The following is a 14,542-nucleotide window of genomic DNA, read 5'->3' as shown; positions in this document are numbered from 1 at the left end:
TCCGACTCTTCATGACCCCATGGACCAGAGCATGCCAGGCACTCTTGTTTTCCACGGCCTCCTGCAGTTTGGTCAAACTCATGCTGGTAGCTTCGAGAACACTGTCCAACCATCTCGTCCTCTGTCGTCCCCTTCTCCTTGTGCCCTCCATCTTTCCCAACATCAGGGTCTTTTCCAGGGAGTCTTCTCTTCTCATGAGGTGGCCAAAGTATTGGAGTCTCAGCTTCAGGATCTGTCCTTCCAGTGAGCAGTCAGGGCTAATTTCCTTAAGAATGGATCGGTTTGATCTTCTTGCAGTCCATGGGACTCTCAAGAGTCTCCTCCAGCACCATAATTCAAAAGCATCAATTCTTCGGCGATCAGCCTTCTTTATGGTCCAGCTCTCACTTCCATACATCACTAGTGGGAAAACCATTGTTTTAACTATACGGACCTTTGTTGGCAAGGTGATGTCTCTGCTTTTTAAGATGCTGTCTAGGTTTGTCATTGCTTTTCTCCCAAGAAGCAGGCGTCTTTTAATTTCGTGACTGCGGCAAGGTAACTGGGACCAAAGAAACTTATATCTTTTTATCCCTGCTAGGCACGCAAGCAGAGGCAAACAAACCAGCCATGGTCTTTTGTGCACTGATGCTTTGACTATTCTAACAAGGTCTTCTCTTTTTTCTCTCCTCCCCCCCTCCCCAATTCCTCTTTCCAGAGCAAGCACAGAGAAAACATTGCATATGCAGAGTATGGTGGATGGTACAAGGCATGCAAGGTCAGCAGGTAAGTTGCTTTCAGGAGTTCTTTATCACTGTTATTTCAGTTATTAGTTAATATGCCACTTACTTGCCAAGGTGGCTTCTAAGTGATTTAAAAGTATTAAGCTCAATTATAGATAAATAAACACACATAACTGAAGAGCACAATAGAACAATTTCATCGAAATGTTAAATATGTATTAATCCCCAATGAAAATGTACAGGTCCATTAAAACAATACAACAATAAAACAGCAATTGAAACAGCAGGTCCCTTGTTTAGAGAGGAGCCGGTGGTACGCCAATACTGATGGGGCTTCATATTTTATCGGGAAGAGTTTTCCACAACACTGGTACCACCAGTGAAAAAACCCCGTCCCTTCTGTGACTCAAAGGGTTGCATTGAATTGTTGCCCAAGTGCTCCTGTAACAGCTTTTGATCCAGTGGGTGGCTTTACTAATGGGAGCTTATTATTTTCCAGTCCCCCCCCCCACCTTCAGAGCACCTCCTTCCTTGAAAATTGGCTCCAGAGAGTTTGGGGGATACAGCAGGAAGGGCAAATCGGCAAAAGTCACTTCTCCTTTTCCTTTAGCAGAAGTATCCACTGGATCCAAAAGCCTCCTGTAGTTTCAGATCCCACCCAATTTATTTATTTTTAGCTTTCAACTTCTTCTATTAATATGAATATGCCCATTTAGGGCCTAATAGCAAGGGGCAAGTACCTCTTTCCTTGTGTTGCAGTTTTCTGTGTAATTGCTGGGTAGTACAGTGGTACCTCGGGTTACATACGCTTCAGGTTACAGACTCCGCTAACCCAGAAATAGTACCTCAGGTTAAGAACTTTGCTTCAGGAGGAGAACAGAAATTGTGCTCCGGCAACGTGGCAGCAGCAGGTGGTCCCATTAGCTAAAGTGGTGCTTCAGGTTAAGAACAGTTTCAGGTTAAGAACGGACCTCCCGAACGAAATAAGTACTTAACCCAAGGTAGCACTGTAACTGTTCAGCTAAGCAGTCTCAGTGTCATGGGAAGTGGGAGGTGTGTAGACAAGGGCGGCTCAGTGTTCAAGGTATTGCCATAGTAAGCAAGGACTGCTGGCTTCAGTGTTTCCCTTTCTCCTTAGCCCCACAGTGAACACCACTCTGCGAAACCTGGGCGCACTGTACAGGCGTCAAGGCAAGCTGGAGGCTGCGGAAACGCTGGAAGAGTGTGCAGTGCGATCCCGGAGACAGGTAAGGCCAACACCACCCCACAAATAACTTCTTGCGTAAAGGGAACTCTAGGGAGAAGAAAGCAAAAGTTGAGTGTTTCATCTGATTTTTAGATTTGCCAGGCAATTTAAGGCTTATACGGTGGAGCCTAAACCACTGGCTGTTATCAAATATGTAAAATGCCCTTATAAAGTTCCCTGCTGGTGTTGATTGAGGTGGTGTGGCCAGTTGTTTGTCAGTGTGGCTTTTGCTGGAAAGTTGCAGCTCGATAATTTTTTTTCAGGATCCTTCTACTTCATCAGCAAAAGAAATCGCAGCAGGCTATAGAATCCGGCCGAAATAATTTACTTGACATTCTCTGGGTTCAGGCAATAAAATCTTGTCTTATTAAGCCGCAGTATGAATGAGCTTCATGCAATTGTAAGCAGCTGCTTTGCTTCCTTACAGGAAAGCAAATCGGGTAATTGTAATTATCCATAATTTCCCTTTATGTCTGTACAGGAGACTATGGTTAATGGCTTCCAAAACCAAGCCAGAACATGAAGCTACGGTTCATGGCTTTACAACGTTGGCTTGTTGGGAAGCCATTAGCCATAGTTCCCAGTTTGGACGTAATGGGAAGCTAACTGTGGCATCCTGTCTTGACGAAGGAGTAGAACAGCTGTGTGTGGGTGCACGCAGCTCATTCATATCTCAGTCCAAGATTTGATTGCATAAATGCATTGATTGCCTGTCAAGTGCTTGATGACTCCTTTGGAAAAGTTCTGCTTAATCAGAAAATGAGCTTTAGATCATTAATGTAGATCTGTCCAGCTGGTTGGACTGCAATGAATTTATATAGAATTGTGCCCAGGCCATATAGTTGCTCGAAGGCATGAAATGGAAGAGTTTCAGGAACACTGCTTGGATGTATGTTTATTTTTACCCTGGTTTACTTTGGATGTTCTTGATGGTCTCATTCTGATGTCCTAGTCCTTTGTTGCCAGGAGCTGAGCTAAGCTCAGTGTATTTCACAACTGGATCGTTTAGATGACTGTGGAATTCAGCATCTGGAGAACATTGGGCTTTATTTTATTTTATTTTATTTTAAATGCAAGTTTTTAGCCATGTGGGCAATGTCCGGTGAAGCTTATGTAGTGATGGACGAAGAGAGTTTTGTTACTGTTCCATTGCTCCATGCCGCACCCCTGAATAACAAAAGTTGGGGGGGAAAGATGTATGTTGGGAAAATATATGCTTAACTGAGATATATATATATATATATAGTATGCAATCCATACATATCTGTTTGGTCACGATAGGAGATAGGATTGGTCTTCAGGGTCACCTAACATTTTGGGCCCTCGGGCACATTTGCAAACCAGAGCAACAGTCATGGGTACATATTCTATTAGCTGCAGTAGAATTTCAATGAGTGGAAGGACTGGGAAGAAGACCTTGAGGGCACCCGAGAAACCCTGTGCGGCACATGGGTGCCTGCAAGCGCCATGTAGGTGATCTCGTGAGTTTTGGTCTGATCCAGGAGGACTGTTTTTGTATGTTCCTAGAAAGTCAAGAAATACAGAAGGCGCATGAAGCCAGTTTTGCTCCTCCTCTGTTCCTCCTCTTCCCCTCCCTTCACACAAGCCAACGAGCAAGTCAGGAAGCCTTAGTCAGCTATAGCTTCCCAGTACAATGGATGCTCAGGTTGCAAATGTGATCTGTGCGGGAGGCATGTTCGCAACCCACAGTGCCGTGTCTGCGCACGCATGGGTTGTGATTTGGCGCTTCTGCGCATGCGCAAAGAACAATTTAGCGCTTCTGGCATGCGCAACTGCCAAAACCTGGAAGTAACCCATTCCGGTACTTCTGGGTTTTGGCACGTCCATAACCCAAAAAAACGCAACCTGAAGCGTATGTAACCCGAGGTATGACTGTACATCTAAACCGAGGTGGGAGATGGGGTTGTATTCAGCATAGCACTAAGTAGATAGCTCAAAAGCTGCAAGGATTTCTGCTTGTGCAATGGAACTTTATCCATCTCCTTCCACTGCATCTCTTTAAATGCCCTCAGTCTGTTCTAGGGGTTCCCCCAGTACTCTGGAGCAGATTTTGGGTGGATGCATGATGCACCAGAAGAAGGAGATGCAGAGGGGAGAAGAATCCTGCAGTGGTAGCAGTAATCCTTGCACTGACGGGATAGTTTAGTTGAAGACCGCTCATGATTAGCGGCTTCCAAACAAGCCAGAATATGAAGCCATAATTTCAAGTTAAATTAATACCCCAACTTGTGTTGAAGCCATTAACTATCGTTTCCTAGTTTAGCTGAAAAGTTGGGTTGCTCACTCACGCGAAGGGAGGAGCGAAGTGGGAATAAAGGGGCATATGTTGGCTTAGGAAGCTAAGATCTGATTCTGCAAATGTGGCCAGTGTCTTGGTGCAGAACTTGGCATGCGTACAATGGCGGGATCCAGGAAGCGAAAGGGCAACTCTGTAGTCTTTCCAATCTCCTTCCTGAACACCTTCCTGTCTCCACCCAAAATCGCCACCAGTAAAAAATAAACACACATGACCTTTTGGCGTGTTAACGGCCAGGAAGCAAGGAAGTGTTGTGCGTCTCTAGGAAATGTTTGAGGGGCTCTGTGCTTCCCTTGCCCACCCCCAACCCTCCTTGTCTCTTTGTTTTGTGCTTGTCCCCTTGCAGGGCATTGACCCCATTAACCAGACCAAGGTGGTAGAGATTCTGAAAGAGGGCGACGGCTCCGAGAGGCGGAGGAGCCGAGACAGCCTGGGGGGCAGCGTCAAGTATGAGAGCGCCACAGATGGTAGCGAGGAAGTGAGTATGGGCGTGGAATGGAACGGGGTAAGTACAAGTCCACCATCAAGACCCGCCTAGCCCGGCCGAGAGAGGCAGAGGGCAGCAAACTCTCTACCCAGAGCTGTTCTTTCTTTTTTGTCCGCCAATTGCTGCCCCTGCCGTCTCGGGGAGCTGATGGCCTGTCGTGGCATGCCCACCTCCATCCATCCTCTTGCATGCTCCCTGCCCGCTCCTCTTAATTGCCGGGTAGCCAGACTCAGGAAGGGAGCTCTTTCCATCTTGGTTCTCCCCACTCAACTCGGAACTTAGTATCTCCCGTCCCCCAGTTTCTTTAGGTGGGGGAGTGGGCGGAAGTAAGAGCAGAAGCCACTGATCGTAGGTGCTTTGATCTCCTCTACTAACATCCTACGGTGCTGCTCACCCCTGATCTGTTGCAGGGACAAGGGACGGGGAGGGAAAGAAGGTTGTTGGTTGTTTTGCTTCCCAGGAGATAACTTTGCTCTCGGAGGGAAGAGCATAAAGGGCTTTGTTTCGGTTAGGGTCCTAGGGCTGCTGCTCTCCAGGAAAATGGATGTTTATGGTGTGTGTGTGTGTGTGTGTGTGTGTGTGTGTGTGTGTGTGTGTGTTCAGCATCTGAAGGACATGCCAAGAGGCACTGGAATGAATGTGTGAAGACTCAAAGGCATGAGTATGAGCTAGAGCAGGTAACCTCCTTCTCTGCCCTCCTCCTCCTTTGTTGACCCCTGGATTGGTCTTTTATCAACGAGAGGATTTAGCTTCCTCCTATACTCAGCCTGTTTCCTAACAGAGTGCTTGGGGCTGGGCGGACTGGTGGGACATTGTCTCTGGCGAGTAGCAGGATCCTAAGAGATTTCAGCTAGTGGCAACATTACTATGTCCATGTAACAAATGAGTTTTGGTGGAAGAATATGAGCCTTGACGAAAAGCATCTTGACTCTGCCTGGTTTCGGTTTTGGGTTTCCCCCCTCAAAGACTGGTTCTTAGACCTGTTGTCTCTCCTTGGCTTGGGGAGAAGTGTGTTTTGTACCCACTCTGAGTTGGGGAAGGTGTGTGAGGATGCGTAGTTTGCCTCAATGCAGCCTTTAAGCATGTTTGTTCCTTTGGGGTTCTCCATCAGATGCAGCTAGCAGCAAGGACTTTGACCTAGATAAAGGATGAGGAGGGACTTACCGACCCATTGTTTTAATGCTTTGGTTACATTTAACTTGCACTCTCTCCATCGCTCACTAACTCTCCATCCTCTCTGCAGCTGCTCGCTTGCTTGCATGCGCCTCTCCATCCCCCATCTATCGCAGGCACATTGCCATGACAGCCAATCAGCGCCAAGGTGTCTTGCAATCTTGATTGTGGATTGTACCTAAAAGGCAGTACGTGAACAAAAACTGTAAGAGAATGCCAGGACCCCATAGAAACTTGGGGAAAAGGAGTGTATAAAACTCCCTAATCCTAAAAGGCTTAAGTCCTCATTCTTTACTTTTTCAGAGAATGACACTTCCCTCTTGGAATGAAGACTGACGTGGTATTTTAAGAGCAGTCACAGGCCCCCTCCCCCTCCACCCACCATGCGATTCTAGCTTTGTGATTTGCAGCTTGCATTGTGGACGTACAGTCTAGCTAGCTGAACAATCACCTGATCAGCCTTCCCCTCTTCTCAGACGTCATGCAAAGGGAGAGCCTACCACCTCATCAAATGCAGGGGGGTTTGCGATCCGGTAGAGGCTTTCACTGGACTGGGTGAGGGGGTTAATTGTTTGCCAATTCCCCCTTAGCCCTGTATCCTCCAGCACCATTTTGTTCCAGAGATTTGTTCCACTGCAGATTTTCAGTAAATATAGGGGGTTGCAAGTTGAAGGAAGAATTAGCAAAAGTTCTCATCTTCCTCTCTCCCCACCCACCCTGCCATACGCATTTATTCTTCATTTACCAAAAAAAACCCCACAAACCAATATTTTTTTAAAAAGTTCCAAAACCATTCCAGGAATTGTAGGGAGAGATGGGTGGATGATTTCTGAGATCCTTGGAAGATGAAGGTGGTATATAAATTAAATAAATAAATAATAAATAAATAAATAGAATGTCTTGAGGACCAGTTCCTCCACAACTTGGGTGCCAGTTTTTCAGTGGTACGTTTTGTATGTAGTCTGGAAAGGGCGCTTTCAAACCACTTCCTTCCGCTCTTCAAATGTTGCGTTTGTCTTCATTCTTAGGCTAGTGTCCCTTGCAAGCTATGACTGGGGCTACCCTTTGTTCTGAGGCTGGCTTCCCCAACCTGGTGCCCCCCAGAAGTTGTCAGACTCCCATCAGCCCCAGCCTGCATGGCTAAACGTTGGGGATGACAGAGACTGCAGTCCAGCAACTTCTGGAGGGCATCAGCTTGAGGAAGGCTGTTCTGATCTATTTCACCTCCTGGGAAAAAGGACTGCCTGTCGCCCTCCCCATCTTTTATATAGCTATCTCCAGGGCTTAGGGTGGGCTTCATCCCTGAGGAAGAGCCCGTAATTCAAGTGCTAGTTTCCTCTGTAGTCATGTCTGTACTGTGAGCCTGCATTGCAGTAGTATTTCTATATTCTTGAATGCTCTTCTTGCTGCAGAGGCCACACCCTTATGCTACAAACCCTTCCCTCTCTCATTGCATGTTTCTTTAGATCGGGGTTTCCCAAACATGGGTCTCCAGCTGTTCTTAGACTACAACTTCCATCACTCCTAGCTAGCAGGACCCGTGTTCAGGGATGATGGGAACTGCAGTCCAAAAACAACTGGAAGACCCAAGTTTGGGAAACCCTGCTTCAGATGTTCAAGATGGTGGATCAGCTTGCTTGAGCCTTAAAGGATTGCCAGTGACATGGATCAGATAGAACTTCCTTCTCCAGCTGAATGGAGGCAGGGCCATCTGAGAGCTATCGATGGAGAGCCTAAGGAGCCACTCCAGAAAAGGGCTGAAACTCGCAGCTGCCCAAATTCCCCAGAGTCTTAAAAACAACTGACTGAGATTAGGCACTAAGCCCTGCTACTGCCATACTTCTTTTTCAGTTCAAACTGTATTCTGGCGAGAACTGAGTTTCCTTGGAAGACAGGGTTCCCACTGCCACCAGTTGCCTCCTAAAACATGCTCACCGAAATTATGCGCTTGGTTTACATTGGACAAATGCGAGGCCTTGCTAGCCTGCCCACCATCTCTCATGAGCCGAGCATGTACTCCAGACCGCTTCCCAGAATTCTCAGGGCGACCCGCTTAGCATTACGTTAAATGTAACCCAATCCATTTAGCTCACGGGGTCAAGGAGATGGATTCTGGAAAGGAGCAGGGGAGCAGCATTTTCTTTGAGAAACAGAATACGTCCTTTCATATTTGCCACTCCCCCTCTTTTCCTTTCCCCTCTAAACCCTCCCACCCCTCCATATTAGACTGGTAATAGCAAGAGATGTTGGAATAACTGAGGGAGACTTCATTTATGCAACTGTGATGTAGTGCTTCTTCCTTGCACTAGGCAGTCTTCTCCAACCCTGGCGTCCTCTGAATGTTTTGGACTACAGTACTGATCAGCCCCGGCTGATGGGTGGTGTTGTCCAAAACATTCAGAGGATGGCAGGATTGGCAAAGTGTCTGGTTACTGCCCCGAGGTCCCATGACTAAGCAAAGCCCTATGCTGTGAATATTTTGAAGTACCCTTTAGCCAATCGCATGTTGTCTGAGGAAATTCCTTGTCCCTCACCCACCAATAATAAAAATAAAAATAAAATATTATTTATATCCCGCCCTCCCCAGCCAAAGCCAGGCTTAGAGCGGCTAACAACAGTAAAATAATATAGCATTCTAAAATCTATTCATTATAAAATCAGTTCAAATCAAATTAATGGCAACCATTTGGCTAGAGTTCTGTGAGGATTATAAAGGGCAGCTGTGTGATTTTCTCCCCACCCCACTGACTTGCAGTCGTTTGCTCCCCATGCTTGTACCATTGGCTTGTATCTCCCTTCCCTCCTTTTCGTTTGGGGTTGTTGTGCATCCTCACTATGGCCTTGTAAAATTTTGTCTTTCTCCTCTCTGTGCACTAGGCTTAAATGCCTCCTGAGACTCCTTCCTCCCCACCATCACACACACAAACCCCACCCTACCCCTTCACCACAATCACCCGGATGTTTGTGTGCCGCCCCTTCTGGCTTTCTTCCTCCAAGCCACCCCTCCCCTCCTTCCACCGTTCCTGCTCTCCTTGGCAAGGACTCCACGGCAGTCCCCAACCCCAACCCGGCGGGCACCGAGGAGTGGAACGGCACCCGCAGAGGAACGTCCAGCTGGCTGCACCCTGGTTCTACTGCTACCATGTCAACCGGCAAGAGAGAGCAGGAAGAAACTCCACGAATCCACCATTTTGCCCCACCCCTTCCCCTCCGCCAGTGCAGGACTTTGGCAGAACTCCTTGTGACTTCCTCCGTTCTCTTTCCTGTGTCTTAACGGGGGCCCTCGACGAAGGTCTTCTGCAGTCTGAAGATGTCCTTGCTGCCCATCTCTCTGTCCTCCTCCTCCTCGTGGCTTCCTTCCACCGTCTCCCACCATCCCTCTCCTTGCCTTCTAGCATAACTCAGATTTTTCTGCTTCCCATTTTAGCTCTCTACCTACCCCGCCTTGCCCTTCTCTCTGCCTCCTCCCCCCTCCACTTTTTCTTGAAGCCAGAGCAGATGGTGGGGAGGCAGGGTAGACATTGGGATATGTGTGTTTCTCACCCCTAGCTTCGGATGGCAGGGAAAGTTAGGGAGATGGGCAAATTGTACTCTGTGCCAGGGATGAGGAGTGTGTGGCCCTCCTGATGTTGTTGGGTTCCCCAGCCTTCATGACCAGGGGTCAGGGATGATGGGAGTTGTAGTCTAATAACCCCCATCCTTGTTCCGTGCTCTGTTTTCCTGTTCATCTGGTCATGTCCGGGATGCCTAAATGGCATTTGTACGCCCGCTGCTGCCGCAGGTAAAGGCCTTGCAGCCACCTTCTCATAGGGATTGGGCCTGTCCACATGGAGATGGAAGAAGCTTCAGGCTTGTGTCCATTCTCCTTGCTGGTGGATCCTCTTAGCCTATTCTTGCAGGGTAAAGAAAGAGAAATGGGGCACATTGTATTGAAAATAAAAATACTGACGGACATGCCAGGGCAAAAGTGTGAGAGGCAGAAGCATGAGATGTGACTTCCTAATGAGGACCTTGTTTTAAATGAGCTGGGCATAGTCCGTCTCCTGTATGGCATGGAGACTTTGGAGGAGGGTAGGCTAGAGGGGCTGCAACCGTCATGGATAGCGTTTTCATGGCCTATTCAGTACTGGCCCCTCTGATTAGACTTTTGGTCTGGACTTCCCCTGCCAGTCTAGCACTACAAGACGCCTGCATTTCAGAAGAAACAGCCTCTCTAGGACTCTGAACTCAGGAACATTTCCTCACACAGTTCCTTTTTTTTCGCAACAGGAGGGATAATCGCAGACAAGGGTGAATCAACTGCCTCTACTTCGTTGCCGCTCCTCTTGTTGTGCGGCGGGGGTGGCAAAACGGGACTGCATATTTGCATCTCTTTTATTTATTGTCATGAATGTAAAAGATTTAACCTTGCTGTGGTTTATCACTGAAGGTCGCAAGGTCCCAGCCAAATGTCACACACAAACACACACACACAAAATCCACCCTGAAACCCACACCAAATGGGTGTGTTTGTAGTAATTGTAGCTGCTACTTATTTTAGAAGCCTGGCTTGGCAAGTGGGAGAGAGGGTTGGAACTGCACATCCTTGTATAAAAAGGCCGAGATCTAAGGCTCTTGCATGCAAGACAGCGAGGAGCAGAGGCAGGCAGAAATAGAAGGCCTCGGTTTTAAGGTGACAGTAGGTCGGCCCATTGCGATGGGGCATTGGGAAATATTTTAAGGGATGGGGAAGGGAATTTCTGGTTGGGGCATGGAAGTGTACAGTGGAAGTGTGGGAGAGACATGCAGTCCTACATATTTATATAGAAGTGCGTCTCACTGTGCTCATTGGCACTTATTCCCAGGTACATAAGATTTCAGCCTTGGTGGCAGCCATGCCACTGAATACATGAGGGTGTAGCTTTGTAGGGAGCTGAGAGAGCCATTTGGGGTGAGGAGGAGGAGAGAGAGAGAGAGAGAAAGTTCCCTTGGGAACTGGGGCGTACAGCGGGACTTGCAGTGTGTTGTCAGAATTTATTTTTTCTTTTTTTAATGAGGTGGGGATTTAAATGTAGACTGTGAAAAAGGGCACGTTGTTGGAGAGAATACCGGGAGGGATTTGTTGAGTAGAAAGCAAAGTCTGGGGAAGTGTTGGAGAGAAGTCCACTTGCATGCAGAGCATTTATTTTTTGGCCCATCATGGAAACCTACATGGCCAGTATCGGTCAGGGCCAAATCCAAATTGGACAGAGCAAGGACACACACACAGAGAGCATTCATGCATTTCCATGCATTTCCACGCACTCTGCGTATTCACTCACTTCAAAAAACTATCCTGGTTCTGTCACCCTTCTCCTCCCTCCATCCCCCCACTTCCCCTGCCTGCCCTCTTGTAGTCAAACAGGCAGGGCTGAGTTGACAACGCAGGAGGACGTTGCTGCCTCCCTGTATCTTCATCTTGCTGTGCTTCTTCGCTGAGAATAGGACCCCCTTTCTCAGCGCACAGTGAAGAAGCCAAGCCGGCGAGTGTTGCAGGAAGAGAGCAAGTTCCCTTTTACGTTGCCAGCTCGGTGGGCCTGGTTCCCCCGCTTCTCAGCTGTTTCACACAGACGAGGGTTGTGGGGAGGTGGTTGGTTGAAACCTAACTTCCCTGCGATCTCCCTCCCCCTTGCGCTGCTCAACCAATCCGCAGCGAGCATCTGAGAGGCAGTGGAAATGGGGATGCGGAGGAGGCGGGGAGTAGGACTTGAGGGGGAAGCCGATTGGCCAAGTGGCAGGCCGTATTTGGCCCACAGGCCGAAGTTCCCCACCCCTGGTGCAGAGGGTCTAGCAATGCCTGAAGGGAAATCTGGGCGCTGGAATTTTCTGGGCTCTGGTTTCTAAGGGAGACAGTTAATTCATCCCTTGCATTGGTGCTGGACGTATAACTCCTTTATGTTTCTGAAGGGGAGCCAGGTGCTTTGATCCTCCTCCAAGGCATGCAGGTGTGAGGGAATTTTTTCCTACCCATGCATAGCTTTTGTGGCTGTTTTTGATGTGATTTGGTGTTCTCGTGAGTATAGCTGGCTTTAAAAGAAGACTGCGACTAGATAACGTTTATAAATTAGAATTAGGGCTAGGTGTTAGGTAAGACGTATGCACCCTTTTTGCTCCAGCTGCCCATAACCATAGAGTGCTGGAACTGAATCCTAAGAGTATGCCATTATTGCCCTGTGCTGTTCTTTCTGGAGCTGCTGGGGGCAGGATGCAGGTCAAGGGAGTGCCTGACCCGGAAAGGATGCTCTCGGCTGGCGCTGTGTGGCAGGACAGTCTGAAGGCTCTTGGGCCTAAATGCCTCTTGGGGGTCCTTTTGGGAAGTCCTTTGCAGCCACAGCAGAACTTTTTTTGCTTTTTTGCCTGTCTGCTTCTGAAAGGGGGCAGCTTAATGCATGTCTGGGGCATGGCAGCTCTTGCCTCCCCATAAAGGGAGCCGGTAGGGAGAGGTGTAACCAACCCATCCAGAGGCAGCGCAGGCTGCAGTTGCTAAGAACCTATTGATGCTTCTTTTACACATGGTTGTGGTTCTGCCCTGCACCAAGTGGGGAGGTGAAGCCTGTCCCAGGATGCTGTGAAGATGCCTCTGGAGCCCGTCCTGGGAAGCTGCTTCCAGGGCCTCCCCTTAGAGCGACGGAGCCTCGATCAGCTCCCTGCCCAGCTCTGCATTTTGCCTTGCACTGGGGCTGTCCACGAGCCTTTAAAAAAATAAATAATAAAAAATAGCACTAGCTGGGGGTGCTAAAAGTGTGTTCTACTTTCTGCCTTTGGCGCATACTTGGTGCTTTCCTTTAATGTTGTGAACTGATTTACCTCCAATTAAAGGCAGAAGGACCTGATCCCCTTCTTCTCCGTGACTCTTTTCACCATGCCGCCGCTCTTCTTATTCTTTTAAGAGCATTGCTGTCTCTTTCCTCCGAGGGCAAATCTTTATAGGCTTCCACACGCTGCAAATGCTCTGTTGTGAAAAGCAGGCAGCAAACCAGCCTTAGGTACGTGTGTAAAGTATGAATGAAGCGTGAGCGTGTGTGTGTGTGTGTGTGTGTGTGTGTGTCTGACTGACTATTATGGAGCAAGTGAGTGGAAAGGATTTGCTATTCCCTGTGCAGTAGCCACCGTGTATAAAGTCACTCTGTCAAACAGAAGGGGGAAACAGAAGCTTTAAGAAGACCTGTTGTTTTTTGTGTGTTCAGAATTATTGCTTACCCATACAGTCTGAGGCTCAGTGGGTCTGAGAATCTACACCTCTAAGGGAAAATGCTGCCTCAGGCATTTATAGGAATAATAAAATATGAATCGTTGCTGCAGGACAGCAGCATGCGTGCAATTCAGCAGTGGACCTGAATTCATTCCCACTTTCCAACATTATCTTGTCTCTCTCTCTGCCTCCAAGCTTACCCAGCCTGTCCTTGTAGCTTCCCGGGCATCACTGTACACCAGAACCGCAAGGAAGTTAAAATATTTGGGGAGTATAAAGCAAAGCAAAACTGCTCAAATGTTTTCAGTCACCCAAACGCTTCGCCCGCCAAGGGAAAAAAGAATGAGTCTTCCTCCCTTAGGAGAACTGGGATATATTAGTTTCATTTTTAATAATGTTTGTGATGGGAATACCAGGTTGGATCAGCTCATCAGTCAAACATTTCTTGTCTGCTTTTCTAAAAACACAAGGCAGGGTAAAGAAGTAAGATTATATATTCGCTTGACCCTAGGTTGATGGTAGGATTCAACCAGGAAAGTTTTTCCTACCACGGAGTTATATTGATGGGAGAAGCATCATATGTGAGATATCCTATCAAAAACATTAAATTTGGGGGTAGGGGTGTAGAATTTTTTGCATTTTGTTAGGTGAAATGGCGGGGAAATCTTGGGGGTGTGCAGCACATTTGACTGCCACTGCCTAAAAGAACAAGCACTCTTGATTTTATTTACTATGTTTATATCTAGTATTCCAGTTAACCAGAGGCTGATGATGTTGGCCTTTAAAAGTAGCTGGCATCATAAGGGCATAAGAAGAGCCCGGGTTTGTTTTTCTTTTTAATTAGGTCTAAGGCAAGTAAGTTGCAGTTAACTATTCTTTAGGAATGCAGTTATATTATGTTAGAACAGCACTGAGATTTTGGGCTCATCCAGACTTCCTTTTGTGCTGTGTTTCTAGGCATGGGTCTGTGTATTAAAACACCATCTCCATGTGTGTGTCTATATGTGTGCGTTTTGCCCTGGTGCTTTCCCTGAGAATGCATGCTCTTTACCACTGAATCGGAGCAAACAACAATCCACGGAAAACCTGAATTGCCGTTTGTTCCATTTTGGCGATAAAGAGCAGGTTTTCATGGTAAAAGTGCCGGGGCGAAAACAAAAAAATGGACTCTGGCCATGCACTTTATAGTGTGGACCTGGGCCTAGAAAGCATAAGGCAAAAGGTAAGTGTGGCTGATCCCTGCGTGACCTTTGCTTAAACATACCTGCGATTGTGGGAAGCTCTGAAGTTCCTGTGCCGCTTTCAATTCTGTCCCTTTACAGATGAATCCAAATTCTTTATTCTCTGCTTAATACATATTCCTGTTTGATGACAACATGTGGTTGGC

At 47.6% G+C, this 14,542-nt stretch overlaps 1 protein-coding gene across 9 annotated transcripts in view; it reads left to right on the top strand.

Annotated features, from left to right (window-relative positions):
• KLC4 (kinesin light chain 4) overlaps positions 1-14,542 on the top strand; it is a 62,783-nt gene that overhangs the window by 38,615 nt on the left and 9,626 nt on the right. For 3 of the 9 annotated variants that reach the window (XM_083605175.1, XM_083605174.1, XM_083605173.1), the window contains exons 11-13: positions 698-765; positions 1,861-1,969; positions 4,632-4,790. In XM_083605175.1, the coding sequence (XP_083461301.1) occupies positions 698-765; positions 1,861-1,969; positions 4,632-4,790 (336 nt within the window). Of the gene's footprint in view, positions 1-697; positions 766-1,860; positions 1,970-4,631; positions 4,791-8,822; positions 12,797-14,542 lie in introns of those variants that run through there. The other 6 variants (XM_083605180.1, XM_083605181.1, XM_083605176.1 and 3 more) reach the window with 4 other exon arrangements.

Source organism: Podarcis filfolensis, assembly GCF_964270895.1.
Source record: "Podarcis filfolensis genome assembly, chromosome: 3".
Taxonomy (NCBI): Eukaryota; Metazoa; Chordata; class Lepidosauria; order Squamata; family Lacertidae; genus Podarcis; species Podarcis filfolensis.
Note: the sequence above shows the minus strand (reverse complement) of the source record. Positions and strands in the feature narration are given on the sequence as shown.